The sequence below is a fragment of the Microtus pennsylvanicus genome, chromosome 9, assembly GCF_037038515.1.
Source record: "Microtus pennsylvanicus isolate mMicPen1 chromosome 9, mMicPen1.hap1, whole genome shotgun sequence".
Taxonomy (NCBI): domain Eukaryota; kingdom Metazoa; phylum Chordata; class Mammalia; order Rodentia; family Cricetidae; genus Microtus; species Microtus pennsylvanicus.
In genome coordinates this window covers 18,720,151-18,745,345 of record NC_134587.1, presented here as the reverse complement: position 1 = coordinate 18,745,345, position 25,195 = coordinate 18,720,151, and the positions used below count along the sequence as shown (strand labels likewise).

The 25,195-nt window shown below is 39.5% G+C and overlaps 1 protein-coding gene across 2 annotated transcripts in view; it reads right to left on the bottom strand.

Moving 5' to 3' along the window:
* Fap (fibroblast activation protein alpha) overlaps positions 1–23,303 on the bottom strand; it is a 68,677-nt gene extending 45,374 nt beyond the window's left edge. The window contains exons 1-7 of one of the 2 annotated variants that reach the window (XM_075985035.1): positions 22,904–23,303; positions 22,501–22,585; positions 7,818–7,916; positions 6,797–6,891; positions 5,851–5,925; positions 4,030–4,082; positions 350–422 (exon numbers count right to left, since the gene is read on the bottom strand). In XM_075985035.1, coding sequence (XP_075841150.1) covers positions 350–422; positions 4,030–4,082; positions 5,851–5,925; positions 6,797–6,891; positions 7,818–7,916; positions 22,501–22,585; positions 22,904–22,909 — 486 coding nt within the window. In that variant the 5' untranslated portion in view covers positions 22,910–23,303. Of the gene's footprint in view, positions 1–349; positions 423–4,029; positions 4,083–5,850; positions 5,926–6,796; positions 6,892–7,817; positions 7,917–22,500; positions 22,586–22,903 lie in introns of those variants that run through there. The other variant, XM_075985036.1, reaches the window with a different exon arrangement.
* Positions 23,304–25,195: the final 1,892 nt, after the last annotated feature.

Below are 25,195 nucleotides of genomic sequence, written 5' to 3'. Positions count from 1 at the left end.
GTCCTTAAATAAGAGATTGGACAAAATTTCATGTTGTCTGAAGCTAGTCTGGGAAACTTGTGAAAACCATATTTTTCCTGCGTTTTCTGGCACAACGCGTTCTGGCTGAGTGTAAGGATAAAGTTTTTGAGTGCGATATTTAAAGAAGTCTATCCATGAGCTTTGGATTTTGCGGAATTCTCAAACGGGTTTCAATTTATCCAAACTCTTCCCGTTTTTAGCCACTGAAATAGTCATGATGTATCCTTTTTTTTTTTTCCTTTTAGGCAGGGAAATTTAACAAAGGCCAAAATAAAATGGCTCCTTTTTTATTTAAATGATTAAACACTTCTATAATCTAAACACTTACTAATTTACTCCCAACAGGCGACCAGCATAGATACTGAATTGGACGAGGGAGCTCATAGCCTCTCACAAATTCCCTAGAAAGAAAGAAAAACAAATATATAAAAACACAATTCTTGGCATTCAATATTTTAAAAAATCTGCTTAAACAGAGTAAGTAAACAAACCATTAAAATTAAGGGCATCTGTAAGAAATGTCCTCACTTCTACAAGTACAAAGGAAGAGTACATGGGAATCAGGTACAATAGCCATGCACAGTGACGGCCATCCTCCCATTGGTTTAAAAGCCACCGAACTTGTCTGTTTTCAGAGCTTCACAGTGACTAACACACCCACAGAGTGGGCCATCTAGACAGCATCTAACTGTGAGACACGGAGAGATGACAATGGCTTTTACAAACTGCAGTGCTGGTTCCTGGGCAGACCCCAGATAAAGCTCCAGTCATTTAACCCCTGAGACTGTAAAATTTGCACACACCAGACTAAGATGGTCGCCGACGTGCCTTCCAGCGCTGAGTTTCTATAATTGGGCTCAAGTTTAATATGTGCTCTTCCACATCCTCATTCACAACCCCCAACTCTGTGAATGCATATGAATTTCAAATTTTTGAAAATAAGATGCCATTTGACAATCTCCCTAGGGATCTGACTTGAAATCAGAAAAGGAAAGGAACAGCTGATCTCAAGCGAAACTGAAAAACAGATCGTATGCTGGGCAGTGTGCCGTAAGCTTGCAAAGTTCTCCACCCGTGGGGAAATTTCAGATATTCTATTGGCCAAAAAAAAAAAAAAAAAAAAATCTTAGTTTGATGTTTAGAGTCCTTTTGCAAGCTTCAGCTATGTGAATCGCATTGTGGAGTTCTTGTAGCTTTTCAATGAGAACACATTATGCCCTAGAGAATCCTAAGCTGCCGTGCTGAAAGTTTCGCTACTTGACCATCAGGGCTGGTTTTGTGGGACAGCCTAGCAATATCTACTCCTAAGACCAATTTGAAGATATTCAGAAAGACCCCGTTTCCTTTTTGCTTAAATCTCTGTCTCTTGGGCCTCCCATTTGTCTGTCAGTTCTATCGTCCCCTTTCCCTCACATCTGGACACCTGCGAAGACTTGCCATGCACTTTATCTTATTTGAATTTATCATGTCACAGAGAACAATACCTAACACTAAGACAAACATTTGATAGGAAAATGTGACGCTCCTGAAAGAAGAAGATTATGACTTCTGGCAGCCAGGGGTCAATACATGAATTACCATGCACATGAGAAGTCAATGATATAATGGAGAGGTAAGGACACAGTTAAGGTAACCAGGCAGAAGCCATTCTTCATCTGGTTTACAGTTATGTATGAAGTTAATGAGGGTATTCTATTTGACTGACATTGTAACCCTGCCTAAGTTACAATACATTGTAACTGCCTAAGGTACAGAAAAAAGCCTAACTTTTCTCTATGGAATACAGTTAAGGCATGCAATAGCATAAACAATTGCAAGATGCAAATCCAGTTGCATGTCTCTTTGTTACTGGAAAGGCACTTGAGCTGTCATTTTGTACTTTTATGCATCACTGATGCCATGAAAATGGAGAAAGGGGATGTTCTATAAAAGCTCTCACCATGAATTCCCACTTTGCTTTAACCACAGCTATCTTTATTACTCCGTACTAGACGTTTTTTCTTAAATTTATTAAAAACTTTTGTTAATTTTTCATACAATATATTTTGTGGATGTTTTCCCCCAGATCCTTTCTACCATCCAACTTAATATTCTCTTTCCCTTTCAAAAGAGACCATGAAAATTAAAATGAACAAGTAATGGACAATTAAGATTTTAAAAACCAAAATAAAACAAAAAGTCCCCAACAGCAACCACAAAAACTACAGAATTTGTTCTGTGTTCAACTACCCCCGTGCATGAGGCCTACCCTAGAGTGTAGTTGGTAGAACCCAGTGACACTCCATTGAAGAAAAGTGATTTTCTTTCAGTGTCTGTGGGTATCAATTACAAATAGCTTTTTGGTTAGAGGTTTTAATAATCTTAAGAAGCAGGGGCATGGTATGAGTGGTATTTAATCAAAACTTGACTTTCTACCAATGATCCATCTCCATCTGAAATGATATGGTTTCACCTGGACAAAAGCATCTGCAAAATTAATTAGTTATGGGAAAAATAGAAGACACACACACACACAAACAAGCCCAGTGGTTTGACTAGATTTATTGCAGACAAGCTAAATAGGTAACACAGTTGCAGGACATAATCTTACTGAAGTCATTGTTAAGATATTAATAATCATCATTTTATTTGGGAATGTTTTCATTTGGGTGCTTTTCAATTTGTTAAACTTCAATATCAAGTATTTTTAAGTGAGTGACAACACATTAAAAACAAGAACCCGATTAAGGCCTGAATAAAACTGGTCTGCAAGGCTACAAATCCCAGACTGAAGGGTTCCTAGGAGTAGGGTTGGTTCTCTCCTCTCATTTGCATTTTTCCCTATATGCTTCTCGGACTATAGAGCTCTGTAAATACTTTTTGCCTTTAGTGGTGATATCGAAACAGAAGGGAGACTCCAAATCCATTAGGTCAATTGAGACTATGTTTTAAAATCCAGTCTTGCTTCTTTCCTGAACATTTTTTTTTAAAAAGGAGGTGAATTTTTTTTAAAAAAATTATTTTATTCCTTGCTAAACAAAAGGGGAAATAGCCCAGAATAAGCTTTTCAATACCTCTTCAAGACATATAATTATCCTTACTTTTTATATAATAGTAAAGAGGGTATCATATTAAGATGAGTAGCTAAACTAATCCATTTCCTCAATTAGCCAGAGTGAGTTGTCTGACGTTCAAATCTGATTGTGTCATTTCCTATAAAAACCTTCAATGGTTTTCTTTTGTCTTCAGAAATAGATCTGAGCTCTTTTTAATGGTTACCTAGCTATTATTGGCCCCTGTTTCCAGACCCCAAGTCTTTTCAGCCTTGTAGACCCCACCCCTAGTAGGCAGCCCTACTGTAATCAGTTGACAGGAGATACTTCAGATTTTTTTTTTTATTAGCACTTTGTGTTGTCTCTGCCTGGACGCTATCATATACGCTCTGTCTAGAATGCTGCCCTTCAATGTTCCTATACATTCATTTTTTCTTTTAAATAGTGACAATTTATGTAGTTGGAATGCACACAAAAATAAAGAAACTAATATATAAATAACAATCCCTATTCCTTCTATAATTGAGAGATATTTAATGCTTTAAAGATTGAAATAAGCATTTTGAAATTTTAAAAGCAATCAGTTTTAAATCAACGAATGGAGTGTGTATCCAGACAATGATTGTTGCCATACCTCCTATCTCAGGCCTCTTTCTAATGCAGTGGTCTCCTTCCTTAATATAGTTTCGTGCCCATGCATTTAAAAAAAACTCTTTTATTACACATTTTTTATTTCCATAAGTAGAACATCTATATTTTTAAAATGAGAAAAGTCAAATATATTTTGTAAATATAACACACAATAGTAGTCTAAATCAATAGGTAGCTATATCATAGGAGGGTTCTCCTGTTTTGTGGGTTGACGTTTATTGAAAACTACATGCGTAATATCAGTAACAAGATAATGTAGTCTTAAACTCAGATTGGAGTTCAAAGTCTTAGAGTTAAGCTACATTAATAATTAGTGGTGCTTTACCCATTTCGAAGGTCATAGATGTAGTATGTCGCTGTGTATGAGTATCGCCAAAGCTGTTAGGAAGAGAGGCAAAGACAGAGGACAAAGTTTTAGAGCTCAGAAAGTTTATTCAAATAATACTATGTCATGACAGATTCTTACTGGGCCCTAGGGGAGATGTGTTTCAGTGCACACAGGGTTTTGTTTACTTTTACTGTATACTTTTGTGCGGTTTGTTCAGGTTCCAGAGGGCACCCCAGGATGATCTAAGTTTTACTCCATTAAAAACATACCCAAAGTCATTTTCTAGTATAAAAAGCTATCTTTGACATACTTTGTCTTTAGAATAAAGGAGGACCCTGATGATGCTCATAGCCTCTAGCAACTGCCTAAAAGGAATTTCACCACACAGCCCATTACAACACGTCTTCCTTTCTTTGGGTATATATATTTAAACCATATAACTTGAAAAATGAATAGGAGAGTTTAGCTTAACAAACTTAATATTCCTCCTGAACAGAGCTGCCCTTCATCTCCTTGAGTGCATGCTGGGATTAGTGAATATTGCAAGCATTGTTCTGGATTCTGTTTCATTTATTTGTTTATTTATTTATTTATTTATTTATTTATTTATTTATTTATTTATTTATTATGTATACAATATTCTGTCTGTATGCCTGAAGGCCAGAAGAGGGTGCCAGACCTCTTTACAGGTGGTTGTGAGCCACCATGTGGTTGCTGGGAATTGAACTTAGGACCTTTGGAAGAGCAGGCAATGCTCTTAACCACTGAGCCATCTCTCCAGCCCTGGATTCTGTTTCTTAAAGGACTTTCAATCTCTTGACAAGCTCCAGCAGGCTAAAATGTGTATTTCTGAGGATTCAGGTCACCAGGGCTACTGAAGAACAAGCCCTGTTTGCGCATCCTGGTAGCGGCCGAGTGACTTCCCCATTGGAGGAGGAAGGAAAGCTTGGCAGGGAGCTTCATCCCAGGGAAGATCTGAAAAATGTAGTCAAAGCAAAAGTTCCTTCTCTCTCTCTCTCTCTCTCTCTCTCTCTCTCTCTCTCTCTCTCTCTCTCTCTTCCTTCCTTCCTTCCTTCCTTCCTTCCTCTTTCCTTCCTTCCTTCTTTCTTTTTTCTCTTTATTTTTTTTTTTTGATTAAAGCAAAGGAACTGCTAAAATTTGGATTTGAATTTGAGTTTCTTATGCTTTTGTTACATATGGAGAAAAGAAGTGAGATAACTATTGACTATCTACCACTTATTCATTCAGGAAGAGAAAACTAACTACCAGTAACCCCAAAGGATTAGACTCTCAAATACACAAATCTGAGGCCTCTTCTATAGTATATTGACTATAAACTTCTTTAATATATAACTTCATATATTACACCTCGATTCTTCCATTTGGAATTGCAATGTAGTTTTGTAAGATTAAAATGCACAAGAATTGTCTAATGAGTTATGATGACAAAGACTTCTAGGGAGACCATAATAATTGTTCCCTTTCTGATGGCTATCAGTATACCCAACTGACATTTTCTTACCTCAGTTTAAAATAAAATGGTTTCTGTTACTTGATAAGTAGTTAATGAGACTAATGAGATGCAATGTCAAATTATAAATTATTGTGTACGTTTCAGCAATGCTTTAAGGACTCATTTATTGCATGCATCATGATTTATTGCATGTTTAGAGATAGATATAGACTTCTACTGGTAGGAGCCCCCTCCCCTAGAGTAACTAAATTTTCTTACTTTAATATACTAACCTGTATGTTAATGGGATAAATAATGTATGTGTAAATATATGTATGTACATATCAAAATTAAGTAGTTTATACCTTTGAGTAATCACTTTCTAGATATGCAAATTGCCGATCAGGTGACAGACCATAATCTGAAGCATTCACACTTTTCTGAAATTATGAAGAAGTTGGTTAGAATATAGAAGAAGGTGCCTGATATAAATTTTTCGTTCTTAAGGAGTATCACATTATTGATATACTCAAACGCAATTTCAATGCAATTTTTAAAAACAGATGCTAGACCTAGTACATATAAGGGAATTTACCAGACACTATGGGATGATATAATAAAAAAACACAGCAATTTCAAAAGCATATGATATTAAACTTTATAAAGAGTAATAGTACAAATTAGCAATTTATAAAAGTGATTCAGCATAGTGGTGCAAAAGCATTAAGGGGAGAGCAAAGGTATTGAAGAAGAGGATAATTGGTTACACGGACTACAAGGATATCCTGGGAGCTCAGACTAAAGACCAGGTCTTTATGGGTAGAGATGGAGGAGGCTGGAGAGCCCAAGAAGAAAGAATATGAACCAAGCATCATAGCTACCATCCACTGAACATCTAGTCTATGTTAAGCAATATCCTAAGCATGTTTCAATGTTATTTGATTTAATTTTTATATTAAACTAAGGAAGTATTATTGCCCTCACTTTATAGTGGAAGAAATAGAGGCATTGCAAGTTGGGGTAGTGTAGTAACTTATCCAAAGTTTCTCATTAGTGACAGGAGTTGAATCTCAGTTCACTTGACTCTGGGTTTCTAATTCATATCTTATGCTATGTCACTTACACAGAAGGAAACGATATTATGGGAGAGAGCAGAAGATGAGGGCAGTGGTTCGGTGTGTCTGGAGAAGGCACTGGAGATGGAGGTGGGAAACGGTTGTAACCCCATCACCACTAAGCATTTGAATGTGGTCTTATGTTGGTGGGGTGCTTGCCAAGGTTCTGAGGGAGTCAAATGATGCTGATACATACCATGGTGCTATTACTCAAAATGACATATGATTCTCCTGTTTCAATATTATAAAACACTATGTTATCATCCGCAGACTGATGGAGATATTCTTGTGCTTTACATGCAAAAGAAAGCAAAACATAAAATAATGGCTCTTAAAGAAAATATTTGTAACAAAAGATTCCCCTCTGTTCCACAGATAATGCCTCGCCTTCCTCCCTTTCAGCACAGAGAAGCTGGTCACAGGAGGACGAAACTGTGCACTTTCTGCATCTCATAAAGATGGCACATTTGCTAGATGGCACCCATGGCAGCCCTTGTTAGAACGGATTCAGGGTGCTCAGAAGGAAAATGTCATCTTCTCTGAGCTACAAAGAGGACACACTAGTTTGAAATGGTGAGTTTCTTTTGTAGCACTGAAAACAAATCTTATTTGGGCTTTGTTTTGATTTACTGTAACTGATACTTTATATGAATTTTCTAAAGGGAAAAAAGGCAATATTCTACCTTGATAAATGAACCTTTATTTGCACAAGTATAATGCAATCACTTTAATCTTACCATTTCTTTGGTTAGATCTTTGACCACACTCTAATCATAAAAACTAGGAATATCAATTCTGTAACACTTAAAGGTTTATTTTTTGTCAGGGAAGGAACTGGTTTGCTCTTAGGTAGTCTAGATTAACAATAGACTCTGCCCCCCCCCCTTGGGTAAAATTCTCTTGACTTCGAAGAGAATAATAAAACACCAAAATAAGGCCTGTTTCCTCTCCCAGAAGCAACTTCATTCACTGACAATATCCCACTCAGCATTCCCAACCTTTGCTTTTCTGCTAAGATTCAGGGTAGCTTTATACCAATTGTGCAAGCCCAGATTAAATGGTGGTGCAAAAGGTTCTCTGAATCTTCTGAATAATCTGTCTCTTCTCACTTCAAGTGATGAATAGCAGCTCCAGCTATTGTAAAACTATCTTGGCACTAACAACAAAAAGAATGTTTATTTTACAAACCCCCAGAAGATAAGACATGATTCATTTACCTGAAATCCAGTTTGGAAAAAATGTTTTATATGAGAATGTTCCATTTAAAATATCCTTCAGAGTGAGAGCTCTCCTTGTGTTTCTTTCGGGGTTTTCGACTTAGGGGAGGAAGAAACATATTATTAGAAACAAGGTTAATAGCCCAACTAATTTCTAAGCTTGTCCTTCATCTGTTCTTTCTCAGGTGTGGATAGGTTCTGTCATTGCAAAGTGCCTGTTGAACTACTAAATGGTGTGTTTGCTGACAGGCAACCCAGACTTAGGGAGTGCACTGGTGACCTGGGAGGGATGCGTGGGGGTTGTATAGAGGAAGGAGAAGATTTCGGGAAAACAGGAATTTCATCCAGCAGTAAAAATAAAACCTGTACAGGACTTCTAGGAAGGGAGGTGAGGTTCCAACAACTCCGGACCTCACAGAAACAATCTTGCCCTGAAGTACTGCTGAACTTCACACAGCCTACTCTGTCTCCACAGAGTTCGGCAGTACTCCCTCGCTTGTGAAACCTGGCTTGGTTTCCTATTCATTGTTCAATGATGCATTTTAGAATCCCACTCGGATGAATGAGATCAGCCAGAATTCTTACCCTCTGAAATCTTAAGAAGGGCCACACTGAACACACTTTTCTTAGCCCTGATATAAACTTTTACAAAAAGAAACGACCAGGAGCACCGCATTAAATGTCTTAAAAATTTATGTAAATTCGTGAAAAAACCAACCTTACATAGCTCACAAACCACAGGAAAATTTCTTTTACACATGAATCCATCTAAACAGTTGTATTTTTAAGCATGAGTTTATTTCCTCGGAAGCTCAGCAGAGCCCCAGGACTGTCAGGTTAAGCCAGATGGGCAATAAGGCGATGCCCTCCCAACATCTCTTCATGGCCCTGCTGCCCTTCTCCCTCCATCCCACGTGCTCCTTCTCCAGGCCACCGCTTAGAACCTCCAAGTTACAGGAAAGCCCAATACCTCAAAATAGCATTTATGAGTCTGGCATTCGCCCAGGTGAAAATAAAACTGTTGAAGATGAGAACCATAATATTATCCTTCTGCTAACAGTCTTGCATAGCTCGCCGTGACTCTCATTATAAAGATAAAAATTCTAAACTTGGACTACAGGTCCAGGCAGGTCTGGAACAGCCTTTGCTATCAATCTTTCCTGCTCCTCCATCATTATAGTCTTGAGCCCAAACATGCTGGGTTTTATTTCCAGCCCATAACCACCTGTATGAGTCCCTTCTCGGTTGCTGTGATAGACTGCCCTAACCAAGGCAATTTAAGGAGGAATTGTTTCATGGTTCCAGAGGAACAAGAGTGCATCATGGCAAAGAAGGGGTGTGGCAACAGGTTATAGGCATGGAAAAAAGAGCAAGTTGCTGAGAGCCCCCAGTTTTAAATGGAAGCCTGAAGAAGGAGAGCTAAGTAGAAATGGCACGAGGCTTAGTCTCAAAGCCTACACCCCGCCCAGTGATGTACTTCCTCCAGCCAGGCTGTACCATCTAAACCTCCTCAAACCGTGCCACCGTCAGGGAACCATATGTTCAAATGCAGGAGACTGTGGGGCTTCTGTACATCTCTCGCAACTCTCCGTCTTTGTCTCACGACTTCTATTAGGCTTAAATGTTTGATTTTAGTCTTCTACTTCTGAGAAGCCCTTCCTGACACTCTCATGCAAGTCAGGTTTCCTTTTCACAATCTCAGTGCATAGGCCACTTTATTTTAGAGAAGCTAAGTTTGAAAGTACATGTACATTTGTGTGACTAGTCTATTAATGGCTTTCTAAGTTCTATTATACCATGCAACCCAAATCGTTGCCATAAGTCTGGAAATTTTGATTGCCATTGCATTTTTTTTGATGTCTAATAGACACACATTTAACAAGCGAGTGCTTATTAAATTACATAGAATGAATGTATACATGAAATGAAGGATGGATGGAGGCGTGTAAGTATGAGTGGGCGGGCATATACTTTCCCATTAATTCTCTATATTGCTTTGGTGAATCTCTGCAGCCCTACTTTGCGCACATAAAATACAAGGGATCTGTCCACACAATACTGGCAATCCCATCCAGTCGTACTAGACTACACTAGGAAATGCGGGGCTCAGTTTGCTTTATTTACCTTGAAGTAACAGTCATATATGTGTGCCCTGTCATCACAGCTAAGTTGTTCATTGAACAGTAGCATCCTAGGCTCTTTTAATCTATTCCTACAGATGTGCATATGGTCCACAATCTGATTATGACCATGGGTTTGGTTATTGTGGTGGTTTAAAAGGAAAATGCTCCCCATAAGGCTCAAGTACTTGAATACTTGGTCCTCAGCAGCTGGCACTGTTTTAGAGATCACAGAACGTTCAGGATGTGGACCCTGATGGGAGAAGGTACTTTACTGGGGAGGCATTAAGAGTTTATAGCCCCAACCTGCTTCCAATTCCACCACCGTTGCTTCCTATATATGAATGGGATGTGACCAGTCAGATGTTGAGCACCCTGTTGTATCCCTTTCCCTTTCTTCCATACTTCTTTGAAGCAGAATCTCTCTCTAAAACTGAAGCTAGACTGTCCACCCTCCTGTCTCCACCCTCTACAATACCTGGTTTCAGATACACAGGATTATACCCAACTTTATTATTTTTTTTATGTGAGGCTTGAGGATTTGAACTCAGGTCTCCATGATGACAGAGTAAGCTGAACTGTCTCCTCAGCCCAAAAGTATTTTTTAAATACCCCTGCTGTGTGTGTGTGTGTGTGTGTGTGTGTGTGTGAGAGAGAGAGAGAGAGAGAGAGAGAGAGAGAGAGAGAGAGAGAGAGAGAGAGAGAGAGAAAGGGAAGTCACAAGTTAATGGTGATGCTTTCCTTTATTCTCTGCCTCCTTTACTGAGAAAATGGTGGTTAGTGAACCTGGAGCTTGCTGCTCTGGCTAGTCCCCAGTATCCTTCTGCCTCTCTACCACAACACTGGGGTGGCAAATGCTTGCCACCAGTGCCTGGCCTTCGTGTGGGTGCTCATGAACCAGACTTGGTCCTTCTCTTTGTGAAGTTATCTAGTCAGTCCATCAATAAATTATCTAGATCAGTGTTTCTCAAGTACTTTGATCCCTGGGCGTTTTTGTTTCTGTTATTGTTGAATCTGAACTAAATCACAGTTTTCTCAATGCCGAGCTAGCTGAGCCTATGATATAAACAGTGAAAGCACACTTTTTTTCCCTAACTTATCAAAATGCATCAGTCACTCTTGGAATTCTTTGGCTATTGTGCAGCTCCTGAACTAACATGCTACCATTACTGTTGTAAATAAAAGTAGTACCAATTTGGCATATATGGCCAATTTTTCAAAGTATTTTAAAGACCTAGTCATTTTCTTTTTTTTGTATGATTATTGGTCACTTGGTATTTATTAGATTACGATACAGAAAGGTTGCACTTGATAGAATATTTCCTATGATTTAGTAGTTAGTCACTTATTCACGTGGGCACATAGTGGTTACAAATGCCAACAATCTATTTAGAGAAGCTAGCATATGTCATATTATGGCTCAAAATACCAGTAAAGTATTTAAGTAGTATTACTCATGCTCTTCATTGCCAGAATGAGAATAGTACTTACCTCCAACCAAGCATGATGCACAACATATGTGTGCAGATGAGGGATAAGGCTCATGGCATAAACTGAGGTAGGAAGAGCATTTCTAATCTCATGGCTATGTTGATATTAGGCTGGGTACCACTACATCCCTCGTTGGTGGAGTAGGGGGAGGATTTGAGGTTTCTTTTGCTGGGATATACCACACATCTGTAACTCAGTGGATGCTGGATCTCTCCTCTAGGATGTTGCATCAAATTACGTTAGAGTGTAAATAAAACAATAAAGATTGTGTGTGTGACGTTCACTGCACCATCCACTGGCACCTGGCACCTAAAACATCCTTGGTGGAGCTGTGCCACCGCATCGCAGCAGTATTGAACATGTGTGTTTTTCATGTTCCTTGAGGCATAGAACTCCGATCATGAAGACAGATGTCATGCTTGATTTTTATGACTAACATGTGCCCTACACAAAGCAGAAACACAAGAAATAGCTTTAGGTGGAAAAAAATTAACTGTGTTTACTGTGTTACCTTGTTTTTGATAATTCTCCCTCAAAGATATACCCAACCTTATTTTCTATACTCTAGTCTGTATTGTAATTATATATTATCTTTTACTTCATTTAAATATTTACCCAAATTTGGTCCTTGGAGTCTTGTGGAATGCTACTTAAAAGCTAGATTTCTATGCCAGGTAGCAGAGGTACTCTGGAGGCTGAGGTAAGAAAATAGAAAGTTCAAGGCCTGTCTAGGCTACTGAATGTTTTCATGGTCAGCCTAGTCAACATAATGAGACACTAAGTCTAAATAAAAACATAAAGAATAAAGGGCCATGGCTGAACTCTTGCCTAACAAGAACAATGTACAGAGTTCTCTCTTCAGTACTGCAATGTACAAAGAAAATGGTTTTCTAAAACCCAACACAGCCACTTCTGTTTATCATTCTAGGGCCAGGAAGGCTCAGGCAAGGGAATTTTTATGACTCTGTGGCTAGCCTACGCTACAAAATGATTTCCAGGCAAGTTTGAGTTACATTGTGAAACTCTGCCTCAAACAAAACAAAAGAAAACAAAACAAGTAAGTAAACCCAAAAAACCTGAAGCATGGAAGTCAATACAATTAAAAAAAAAGGTTTTTCTCAAATTCAAACTCACTGAAGCAGAGTCTCTGGCTGGGGTCTGGTAGGGTCACTTTTTCCATGTTTCTGGATGATTCTTATGTGCTTCACTACATCTGCTCTGTTAATGTATCTCTTCACCCATCATTAGATCTGCTTCCTGCCTACAAATTCCTGGGAGCTTGTAAGGCTGTATAGCAATCTCCATGTTATGGAGAAGAGTTACCACCAGACCAAGCAATGGCTGTGACTCTCAGGAGATGTGTATGGGTCTCTTTCAACATTTATGATCCTGTGCATTGCCTGCAGTGGACTTTTCCTTCAGGCATACTCTCCTTCCTGACCACAAAGAAAAGGGGGAAGGCAAGCTGATTGATTCTGCTCCAGGTTAGATGTAATATTTCAGGGAAAGCATTCTGGTCATTGATTGCGGTGTGTGTGTGTGTGTGTGTGTGTGTGTGTGTGCGTGCGTATGTGTAAACAATAAAACACACTAAACAAATTTGAATCATTATTCCATTAAAATATTTCATTCTTCAAATTTTTGAATGAATAAATGGACTTTCTAACCATTTTCCAAACAATCATGCTGTAATATAACCATTGGGTGATTTTAGAATGGCAGCTTTGCATTTGTGGTTCCAAACTCTGATGGCTTAAAAGAAATAGAGTGTAACTATCAAAGCATATTTATCAGCTCTGCACAATTGACACTTGCCCATTTAACACTTCATCCTTGGCTGTGCCCTTAAATTCAACTTGGCGCATCTTTAGCATAGTTACTCATACAGCACTTAAATGCCCTAATTAGCCATGCCTCAATTATTTGAATTTTCAACATATTAAGCAAAGATGAAAGTTAGCTCAATTAGTTATTCAAGAAATTACAACTCATGAAATGATTCACAAGGAAGTAATGAGCCATGGTACTCCGAATTCTTCCTGAAAACACTGTGTCTTTATGAGGCTGTGTCTGCCATTTAATTGACTAGTCCTAAAAGATTGAGAGTGTGTACCAGAGTAGAAACATCCGATCTTCGTAGGCACATTTTGTCAGGAAGCACAAGAAGAGCCATGCCACATTAAGTGAGCACACAATGACAGGCAGGTCTTTGTGTTCTTATTTTTGTGAACGAGTTGGGATTGATGCCACAAGGCCACTCCATGGAAAACAAATGGCCTCAGAGCATCCTCCTGACAGCTCTTCAGAGAGCCTACTTAAGAGGGGGCACTCATCCTAACCATCAGAGTGGGTCCCGCTTGTTTCTGGAGTAAGTCCAAAAGAACAAGTGCAGGACACAACTGTGTGAAAAATATACTTAAAGCTGTTTAAAATTAAATATGAGTGAAGACTACTGCTTTGCTGGGGAAGGGTCTGAAGTAATACATTTCTGTCAGCAACAGGTATATTACAACTGACTAAGCAATCTCTCATTTGCGTCTATTAAGACCTCACAGTACTCTCTGAGTATAGACTGTTGTGAACACTAGTTGCAAGTTAGGAAGTAGAAACTAGAGGCCAACTAACATGCTTAATGCATCACAAACTTGGACTTCAAATCCATCTATTTGGAGAGCCTGAGTACTTTACCATCATAGTTTAACATAAAGGCACACTTGTCGTAAAACAGCAACAACTATGAAAATTAGAACAGGAACCAAACAACATGCAAGAAGGAGAGTAATTATTCTCTGAAACATAGATGAAAAAAAAATCCACGAAGAAATCTGAGCTGACTTCCAGCAAAGACATTTTTATCCTAGAGTACTTACTGTCTGGCTACAGAGGGCAGGAGCTCTTTATCTCAGAAGGTAGCAACCACACTGAAGAACAAGTCTTTCAAAGGAAACGTGAAGTTTTTCTATCGTGAGCTTTTTAAGATCACGGGACAGGGTCAGTATCACGCATAAGAGCAGCATGCAAAGACCTTCTTGGGATTCATAAACACAAAGCTCTTCCTTGTCTATTTTAAGACTCAGTTTCCTTTGGCAGCACACCTTCTAACTCGAGTTTGAGATTGCAGCGTAGCTCCTTCATTGCTATTGCACATGACCTGAGGAGTAGCCGCATTCTGAAGTCATTTCATTCTCCCAGTATAGTTTTTGGGGACATACCCATGGACCAGTGCCACACTGGAACCCCACTTCTCTACACCCCAGACTCCTATGTGTTCAGCTTCTTAACATCTTCATTTATACTTCAGAGTTAGTACAGCTAGAGGTGTGACTCGGAGATAGAATGGTTACAAGCATACTCACATACTCACAGAGAAATAGATGGGAGAGGGAAGGGGACTGAGAGAAAATAACAAAAAAGAAAAGGGAAGAGGGGGTTAGAGAGATTTCTCAGTTGTTAAAAACACTGACTGCTCTCCAGAGGACCTGAGTTCAATTCCCAGCACCTAGTGGCAGCTCATAATTGTAACTCCAGTTCTAAGAGACCTGACACCCATGTCAAAAATACCGATGTACATAAAATAAAAATAAATAAAATTAAAAAAAATGATCTAGGGTCTCTGCAAGGCATGGCAGTGCATCCTTTAAAAAAAAGAAAGAAAATGAAAGAAAGAAGAAATGAAATGAAGCAATACCCACGCTCCTTTTCCAGGTTACTCTCCATAAATGGCACTAGCTGCCATGCACACAGTCCTCCATTGAAATGACTGGGGCTGATCCTGGACCTCCCCTCTCCCCTTGGTCTTTGTTCGGCAACCAGACCTGAAAGCTCATCTCCTACGTCTCTCTCTGCTCTGGCTGCTCTCCTCTGTTCCCTCTCCATGCCACATTGCAGTGGACAAGTTATTTCCCTGCTTTTTCCATTCCGGGTATTTTATTGTGGCTTTGATTGGCAGTTTGCTAATGATGACGGTGTTGAGCACCATCCACGTGCTCATTAGCCCTTGTTAATTTTCTCTGTATCTCCCACAGACAGACTTTCGGTCAGTGTATTTCCCTCTTTACTGTGAATTGTTATGGTCTTTTTAAATTTCTCTCCCCATTTTGTGAACGCTCTTCACTTTTGTGATGTTATTCTTGGCAACTTAAAAGCGTTAACTTTGGAAAAGTTTTAGTTTACCTATTTTGTCTTTTGTGGTTTGTACTTAGGGTCAGAGTCTAGAAATCATTGCTCCACCCAAGGACCTAAAGATGTTCCCTGGGTTTGCAGAGTTTGAATGGACTTTGGCCCACTTTGAGTTATTTTTTTCAGGGTGTGAGGGCAGAGCCCATGCTTTTGGATATGGACATCCAATTGTTCCAGCTGAAGTTTCTGTTAATATTTTCCTCCACTGATTTTTCAAGGTAGCTATAAAAGTTAATTAACCATTATTGCAGAATTTTTTTCTTTTAGAAAAAAAATTCCTTTATGTGTGAGTGTGATTGTGTGTGTGTGTGCACACGCGCGTGTGTGTGCATGGGAGAGAGAGAGAGAGGTCATGATGTGTTTGTAGAGGTCAGAAAGCATCTTCTGAATGTCATCTCTTGAGTTTCACCTTCTTGAGGCAGAGTTTCTCTTGTCCTGTTCTGCAGCAAGATATCTGGCCAATGAATACTCAGCTGATTCTGCTATATCCGTGTGGGATTACAGATACATATCACTCATCCTGTTTCTCATGTGGGATCCTGCACGAGGGTATCAAACGCAGGTGGTCAGGATGTACTGATGATAAGAGCTTCCACCCACCGAGCCATCTCTCCACCATAATGCTTTACTTCTGTACTATCTTAGTCCATAGATGCAGATGCCTTCTCTTGTGCTTGAAGCACAACACCCCGACTGCATAGTTTTCAGGGTAATTTATGATGCATGAAACACAAGTCCCTCTGGTTTATTTTGAAATAATATCCAGCTATTTTAGAGGTTTCAGAATCAACTTTTTAATTTCTGTTAAAGCTATGGAGAATACAATGGAAATTGTTTTCCATGCATACACATATTAAGAATTTTTGGCCATTTAAAAATATTGTTTTCTGATTTTTGAACTTGGATAGCTTTCCAAGTAATTATATTTTCTTTCCACAGTGGTCACTGCTAATATATGATGACTAGTCATGGTTGTCGAATTTGATTGATCTAGAATGAATGCAGAAAATCCTTCTGGGCATGTTTGTGAGGGTGGTTATTAGAAGGATTGATTGAGAAGGGAAACCTTTCCCCTAGAATAGCCAGCAACACCTTCTAGGGTGGTCTCTATATAAAGAAGTCAGAAGAAAAAGCAGCACTCCCATTTGCTTGCCCACCTCCACTCGTCGCTAGTGAGTGCATCTGCTGTATTGCTGCCACTATCACCACCACGCTTTGCTATCACTGAACCCAGCTTTTCCAGCCTCCCAACATGGACTGAAAACTCTCAGTTCTACAGAAATCAGATTGGAAGTGTTGCAGCATCCAGCCTTGGGAACTCAGCAGCTATCAAATTCTCAGCCTCTGCTACACGCAGAGAGAGATTGCTGGACTGTCAAGACTGTGTCATAGGAACATAAATCCCCTCCATAAACATATCTTTAATGTGTTGAATCTGTTATTTTCTTGTTCTGGGTGTTGAGAGTGGGTTCTCTACATGGCTAGCCTGGAACTGGCTAAGTAGACCAGGCTAGCTTCAAACTTGCAGCCATTCTTCTGCCTCAGTACCCCCTGCTACAATTGTGGAGTGTGCCATTGAATAAATGAAATTAAAACACTTCAAAAATATGAGAGTTTGCTCCACAGTTGTAGATTTTAGTACTGGGAAAAACTTAAGAACATATTCACATTGCCTTTCAAAATGATTGCATTTGACAGATTTTTTTCCCCAAAAAGTAACTGCTAAGTTACAACACTTATAGTTTGCAGAATAATAATTATTTCTGCCTAACTTAAGCACTGAAATGATTATTCTTCTTAGAAAGTGCTAATCTCTGTTCTATTTAAGTTAGTTATGAATTCAAAAACTCTTCTAAAATCCGTTATATACGGTATTAGTAGCTATGATTAATGAATGTTAACACATATTAATCGCGATGCAGGTTTACTTGTCCTCTATGTGTAATCCTGTATTCTTTGCTAATGACTGAGGTAGCTCTGGAGTCACGGCTCTGGTTTCCCGAACACATTCCTGAGTGAGAGGCCTTGTCTTGCTTTCCCTCTATACTGAGGGCTTGTCATGAGCTTTTACCCTTCTTGTTCTTGAAGTCCTAGTTCAGATATCATTTTGTTATCTCCTTATGAGTGGAGTTGTGTCCTCTAAAATGTGGCAAGTTGAGGGCTAGTGAGAAGGCTCCTCCCTTAAAGGTGCTTGCCTCCAAGTCTGATGACCTGAGTTCTATCATAGGATTCACATCTTGGAGGAAGAGAATCAATGCCTAGAAGCTGCACTCTGAACTTCATACAGACACCATGGCATGCAAGGGCGCACACACGTGCACACACACACACACACACACACACACACACACACACACACAAATAAACAAATACGCAAAATAAATGTAAAGGTTACAAGTTGAAGGGCAACCCCAATGTGATTGTGTTTAGAAATTAAGGATGTCAAATGACATTGTAATGGCAGAGCTCTAATCCAAGAGGATTGGTGTCGTTACTAGAACAGGAGGGAAGGGGAATTGTGGTTAGTATGTAAAATAAAATTCAAAAAAACTTTTAAATAAAAATGTAGCTTTTGAAAAACAAAAGTGAGAATGAAGAGAAGAAAGAAGGAGGAGGAGAAAAAGGAGGAAGAGGAGGAGAAGGAGAAGGAAAAGGAGAGGAAGAGGAGGGGGAGGAGGAGGAGGAGGAGGAGGAGGAGGAGGAGGAGGAGGAGGAGAAGGAGAAGGAGAAGAAGAAGAAGAAGAAGAAGAAGAAGAAGAAGAAGAAGAAGAAGAAGAAGAAGAAGAAGAAGAAGAAGAAGAAGAAGAAGGGAAAGAGAAACACCAGGGACATTCATTCATATATAAGGGAGAGTCCAGGAGTCTGGTAAGGACACAGCGGTCTTCAAGCCAAAAGAAGTCTGGAACAAGGAACAAGCTGGCACCTTGGTCCTAAACTTCCAGATCCCAGAACTGTGAGAAAATAAAGTTTTGTTCAAGTTCTCCTAGTGGTCAGAACAGACTACTTCTGGTCCTGCTTTAAAAAATATTTTTGTAAAGAAGCCCAAGACTTAATTTCTTATGGGAAATCTGATTTTAAATTGGCATCCACTACAAATTTCTATAAAACACATTAGGTCAAACTGACAGCAAGAACCAATGAAGGAAAGAGCAGAAAGGAGGAGAGGAGGGCATATGGTGGTCCAAGGCTAAAGCAGCAGGGTCTGCCCTTCTCGGGAGCCGCAGAGTCACACTTCAGGAGAGCCTGGGACTCTGCACAGTGTGACCCCTTTGCTTTCTCTCACTCAGCTGTGTCCCCACACCCCTTTATCTCTGTACATTTTTATTTCATTTTAAGACTGCCACACACAAAAATGTTTTTTAAAATATATGTTGTTTTAGGTCCAAACAAGTGGAATATAGAAAAAAGGATGACACTCAGGCATATAGGTTTCTACTATCAGAATTAAATAGACTTTAAAAAAAAAATTAACTATATCCAACAGTAAAATCGATGAATGATCCTTTATCACATATATATGCCCATATTAGGATGGGAGAGAAAATAGACTTGAAGACACATTTTTTTGAATATATAGCACATGCTATAAATTTCGGAATAAAACAAAATTGTAGTTGGGATGGTGAGATGGCCCAGCAGTTAAAGGTGATTGCCACCAGTCTGCCAACCTGAGTTTCATCTCAGAAACCCACATGGTAGAAGGAAAGAACCCACCCCCACAAGTTGTCCTTGACAACCACCCGTACAAACATATCCATACACATATACACAGAGAAGTACATGTAAAATAAATAAATGTAAAAAAATCGCAGCTAACATGTATTGAGTGTCTGAGTATCACCGCATAAGGTAATGTACTATTCAAAGAACCAGAGGAGGAAAAGGCAAAATCCAGAAAACATAAATCATGACTCAAGGAAGGCTATAGAGATTTTAAAGAATTCTAAAACCTTTGCAACTTTCTAATTCTGGTTTTAGTTTGTATCATAGCTGTAAGTCTCTCGAGAGAAGGAAGTCTGTGTGATGGTGGTCACTGGCGTAGAGGAAGGGAAACTGTGCTAACTTTATTCCTGGCTGCATTATCACAGCGGTCTAAGGGTGACTCCAGGGAGAAAAATCCTCAAGAGAGATAATAAATGGAGGCAGGAGAAAAAAGAGAGAGAGAGAGAGAGAGAGAGAGAGAGAGAGAGAGAGAGAGAGAGAGAGAGAGAGAGAGATATGAAGGGGCAGAAGCTAAGGATCACGTGGGTCTGCAGCGGAAATGCGTGTGTCTTCAGTTTGGATGAAAATGAAAATGAAATCCTCTGGGAGCTTCAGAAAGAGCTGAACCATAGTTGTTTTTAATATGCAAGTGAGCTAAACAGAGCTTTCTTATTCACTGCCACGTTTCTGCTTATTCCTAAGATCTGCTCTCTTTCCTCCAAAACTCTTTTAGGCTGGAGGCTGATCCTTTGTGGACTTCTGATCCTGGAAATAAAAAGCCCCTTTTATCTTGACTCTATTTCTTTCACTTATACTTGTGGAACGTGACAGAAATCTTCTGTAATGGTGAGATGAGGGCTGTGTGTTTTGAGGTGTGCACAGTGAAGAATTATCCCATGTTTGCCTGAAGGAAAATTGAGAATCTTGAACTTTGGAGCCTCCACAACAGCACAATGGTAGGAGGTACTTAGGGATCTGAGCTCATTAGCATATAAGTGAGGGACTGGATGACTCTTTCTTGACTTCTGTTACAATGTCACACAGCGCCTGGACTAGAAACAAAAGGCACAGAGGACAAATGTGTGCTGACGGCGTTTCTGATAAAGTGGGGGTAGAGGCTTAAATAGCTTTTAGTTCTCTTTTCTGTGCTCGCCCTACTTTTCCCGGACTGAACACCTCAAATTGTGTTTCTCAGGCACCGGAGAAATGTGAGGTAGGGTGGAACCTGATTCCCATCTTGGACATGGTGAAGGTGTGGGGCGTGAGAAAAATGAAGGCAAGCCAATGGAAGGAGGTTGTCACACCAGACCCCAGGCCTGCTGCTGAGGTGAAGAACGATTAGTCTCACTCAGAAGCTGTTCAGATGACATTCTGAGAAGTTCTGAAGTGTACAAAGACGAGGACGTTGTGCACCAAAAAGAAGTCTTAAGCATTTTTCATTTCTCCGTTATAACTGAGTCCTAAAATTTTATCTTGAGGTTAATTTGATTATTTCACAATAACAGGAAATCACTTAGAGAATTATCTTTTCCATTGAAAATAGAAATCTATGTTAAAAAAAACACAGGACTTTTATGTTATATATAGTTTATAACATATTTTTGAGTATGCTATTCATAAAAAAACTTGGAAAGAAGATAAGGATTGGGATTATATGTAATTACACAAATGTCTACATCTATAAATGTAAGTATAGACCCAAATATCTATCCTTTTATGCTATTTGCATTGGATGAATATGCTTCTCATTGGAAATATACTTCAAAGTCCAAAGTTCAACATGGTGGACATGAAAGGCTGTCTTAACAAAGTCCATATACTTTTGTTTTAAAAACTGTTAATTTTTGAAGGGGCAGATTATTCATTTCAAGCTCTAGTGAGCATTTGCAAGAGTCAGAGAATAATTTGTAATAGATTGGATTAAAAGGGTCAGCGACCTAACCCAACACTCAATAGCTCGGGGTTGAAGGAAATGTGTCCTCTAAAATATTGAAGTGATAGTCTGGCTTCAAATCAGTTTGAACTTGAACTTATTTTTTAAAAAATAAAAATTGGGACATACATTTTTAATAGCCCAGGAAAAATCTTGTACTGTAGGGAGTGGACATGTAAGGTAAATATTAAAATGCAGACACAAGGACACTACCGTCATCAGGTTAACCTGTATTCATTTTCTAATTCTATGGAAGTTCCACGAGTATTTTGAACTCTTCAATATTTTTGTGTGTTTCAATTTAAAGGCAACAGATAATTCAGGACACGTGTTCTTCAGCTGAATGTATGCCGTCAATCCCCTTTGGTGTCGGTTCACTTTTAACCACACATATTCCCCAGCTCTTATCCAGACCCTACAGTACAAGATCTGTTATTGCTGCATCATGTTTCCCAGATCTTAAGTACAGGATCTGTTATTCTTACATTATGTTTCTACTCTAGAAGCACAAGTTGCTGTTCATAAGAATTTTCATAATCAGAAAGAGTTCCTTATCAATTGATAACATTAAAATTAAAACTAGTTTCAAAATCAGTGCATAACAACTTTCAGGTCTCAATGAAGGGGTATCATTGCCAGCCCAAGCCTTTCTGCACAAAATAAATAGATAAAAACAAAAACAAAATCCAGTTTATCTTGATAACACTTGCTTAACTATACCAAGCCTCCTAATTTAATTGTTAATTGCTACTACATATAGAATAAGAATTTTACTTTTCCTATATGGCTATTCCTGAGATTTCTATTCTGAACGTCTTCCTTACATTTTTTGGAAGCACTATTTAGTGATTTCAAAGCCTCCATAGGTTCTTTTTTTAACTTTTCTATTCTTACTCATTATTTTTGCTTGCCACCAGGCAAATCTAGTAATAGAAAACAATGCAAGTTAAAAATATTGTCTTGAGAGGCCTATCAAAACTTGTCTTCTGCATGTATTTTTGGGGGTGGTGGGAGTGGTGCAGAATAGCTCCCAGGTTTTTCTGTTGCTGAAATAACACTGTAAATCTCTTCCTACCCTTAACTCTTCAGTATTTCTGGTCTTGCACACAAGACAACTGTGAACTTACACGTCTTCTTAGAAATATCAGGCTTCCTTTGGAAAATAGGCGCTTAGGAAACGTTCACCCATCTGAGTTCACACATTGGTGCGTTTTCCAGGCTACGCGATGCAGGCTGAGTGAATCAGAAAATTTCTTACCTCTGGAGGGCCGTAAGACAATGCATATCACCAGTAAAGCAAGCGCAGCCAAAGTGGCAACTCCGAAGACAGTTTTCAGCCATGTCTACATAGAATACAGAAAATTAGACACGAGCTTAGTTCCTACTAAGGAATGGTAAGATTTCTGTCGATCCCTAGCTCCTACCTCTCCTCCCCTACAAAGCTTGTGATTGTATTCCACTGATCTGGCGGTAATTGCTGGAGCCTTTCCAGTTCTGCTAAAACAAATGTTTCTACAGCATATTCTGAGCCACTTCCCAATCCTAACACACACTGGGAAGCAACACTCACACACAAATCCTCTAAACAATAGAACACTCTGACAGTACTCAGCCCGTGCTGCCCCTGCGTCGTGATAATCCCCGGGACCACACGCACTAACCTTCATTTCTCCAGATGTTTTTGAAAGTTAGCTGATTCTCACTGCACAGCGTGGGTCACTGCATCTGTGGAAACCGTTGAAAAGAAACAAGTCCGTCTTCCAGTTGGAAGCTGAAGTCAGGACATGAGCTTTTTTTTTTTTTTTTTTCCTTTCCACGGACTTTTGACTACTGTGCCAAATTTCGAAAGATTTCTGTAAAATTAGAAACAGATTTTGGGGGCGTTCTTGGCCTTTAAATGAACTACGAGTGGCTCAAGGGAGGCTTTATAGCCCTCCCATCCTTGTAAACTCTACACCAGCCTCTGCTTGTGTTGTCACCCAGAGGTTGTTGTATTTCACTTTTTTTTGGTGTTCAGGTTTGTGTTCATTTTCTCCGAGAAGTCCCTCAAGTCACTTTGGTAACCCTCTTTTCCAGACTCCTCCCATCTGCAGCTCAGAGGAGGAATTTCAAATAAAGAAACTTTCTGATACGAGCATCACACATTTCTGGGTTTTAGGAAGGGATGGAAGGGAAGAACATTGGAGCCAAAAGCGGCTCTGTGAGAAGCACACGGTGTAACTGCACACTTTCCTCCTCGGAGCCGATGAGGTGCAGCAGACAGAAATGTTTTTCTTTCAGCAAAATTTCTTTGTCCATATAGCACCATATGCACTTTCAGTAAATACAGAAGTTTAAAAATTCAACTGTCTAAACCCACGGCTGCTTTCCTTTAAAGAAATGAAGCGCCATCTGTCGAAATGTAGTATGGGTTAGGTGTGTTTGCACAGGCTAGAAAGATGGAAAGACCAGTGGGAATAATTTACCAGCAGACCTTTGGAAGAATGGAAACGGCTTTACAAGAGTGATATTTTTGCTTTGCTCTCAGAATATCTTCTGAGAAAGGAGAACATTTAGTAATTATAAAGACCTTAAAATACATCTTAAAAAGGCAAGTGAAAAAGAGTAGTCATGTGTATTCCATTGTGGCCAAGTCCACATACTTCAAAGTGATCGGTCATCTTGGCAGATCAGGAAGATGACTGATGGAATTCACACAGACACACACACACACACACACACACACACACCTTTTTTGGACATTCTCTCTGGATGAGAGCAATTCACTAGGGCAGAGTCTCTGTTTCCCCACGGATACAGTTTCTAAAGTAAGCTATCTTCAGTTTTCCCCCGATGGCTTTCTTCAGAAGTTTGCGGCGTCTTTTGCCTGACTATGCTCAACTTCAGGCTGCTCTTTCATGAACTGTTTATGGAAAGTAATGAGGAAGCATTACTGGAATATGGTGCTGTTTGCCTTAGTTGACTGCTCTGATTACCACAGGAAGCTGTCTCCACCATAAACCAGGACAGTGGCTTGTGAACTTCCTCTCAGACATTCTCCAGACAGCCATCCCCGAATTCCAGCCTCATGAAAGGTCTATTAAGGAAAATGAGTCATTAGCACGAATTGGCAGAGAAGTGCACTCACAGCCCACAGCAGCTCTGGGATGCGTCCCATTCCCTTTGCAGCTAGTGAGTTCTCACTTAAGAAATGGAAGCAGTCACGAGAGTCATAGGGGTGCTTTGCACTTACAGGTATCTCCATGTGTCTTGATCGTGAGGTCTCAGTCCAAGGTAAAACTACCAGCCTGGTGCCAAATGAATGGCCCTCTAGTGGATCTTCTTAGATTGGTTGTTTTCTTTGGAACATCCGCCTAATACTTTCTCAGAAATTCTGTCTCAGCCTGCCAAACCCCCACAAGTCAACAAGTACTTTGTAGTGAGTGATTCCCAAGACCTCCTTTTCTCGACAGAAACTGTCTGCAATAAACGATGGAGGTATAATTAAAATGCATCCTGCTAGCTTTAGCAATTAAAGACACTGTCACATGACTGGGCCAAGTAGCACCGTGGACTCTAGAAATGAGCAGAGGATTTATCATGAGGACTCTCGGAGACTCGCTGGAAGACATCAGAGAGTCTTTAAGAAGAAACAGTTAAGTTGGAAGTGTTAGTGCGGGGGGAAAATGATAAAGACGAATACACATTCTCTTTCTGTTTGTGTTTTCCTTAGGAAGTTAGTTGAATCAAACTCTAACATCTGGAAACTTATTAACTGTTTGAACTGTTTAAAATAGAATACAACTGAGTGCAGAAGTAAAGATGGGCTCTTGCATCTAATTTCATAAGTTAGGACTAAATTTCTCATAGCAGAATTACAGATAGATACGTGATCTAGCTTGTATCCAGGCAACAGTTTCCAAATACTTGGACTTTTCACCATTAAAGCAACTTTACCCTCTTCTCTCTTTTGG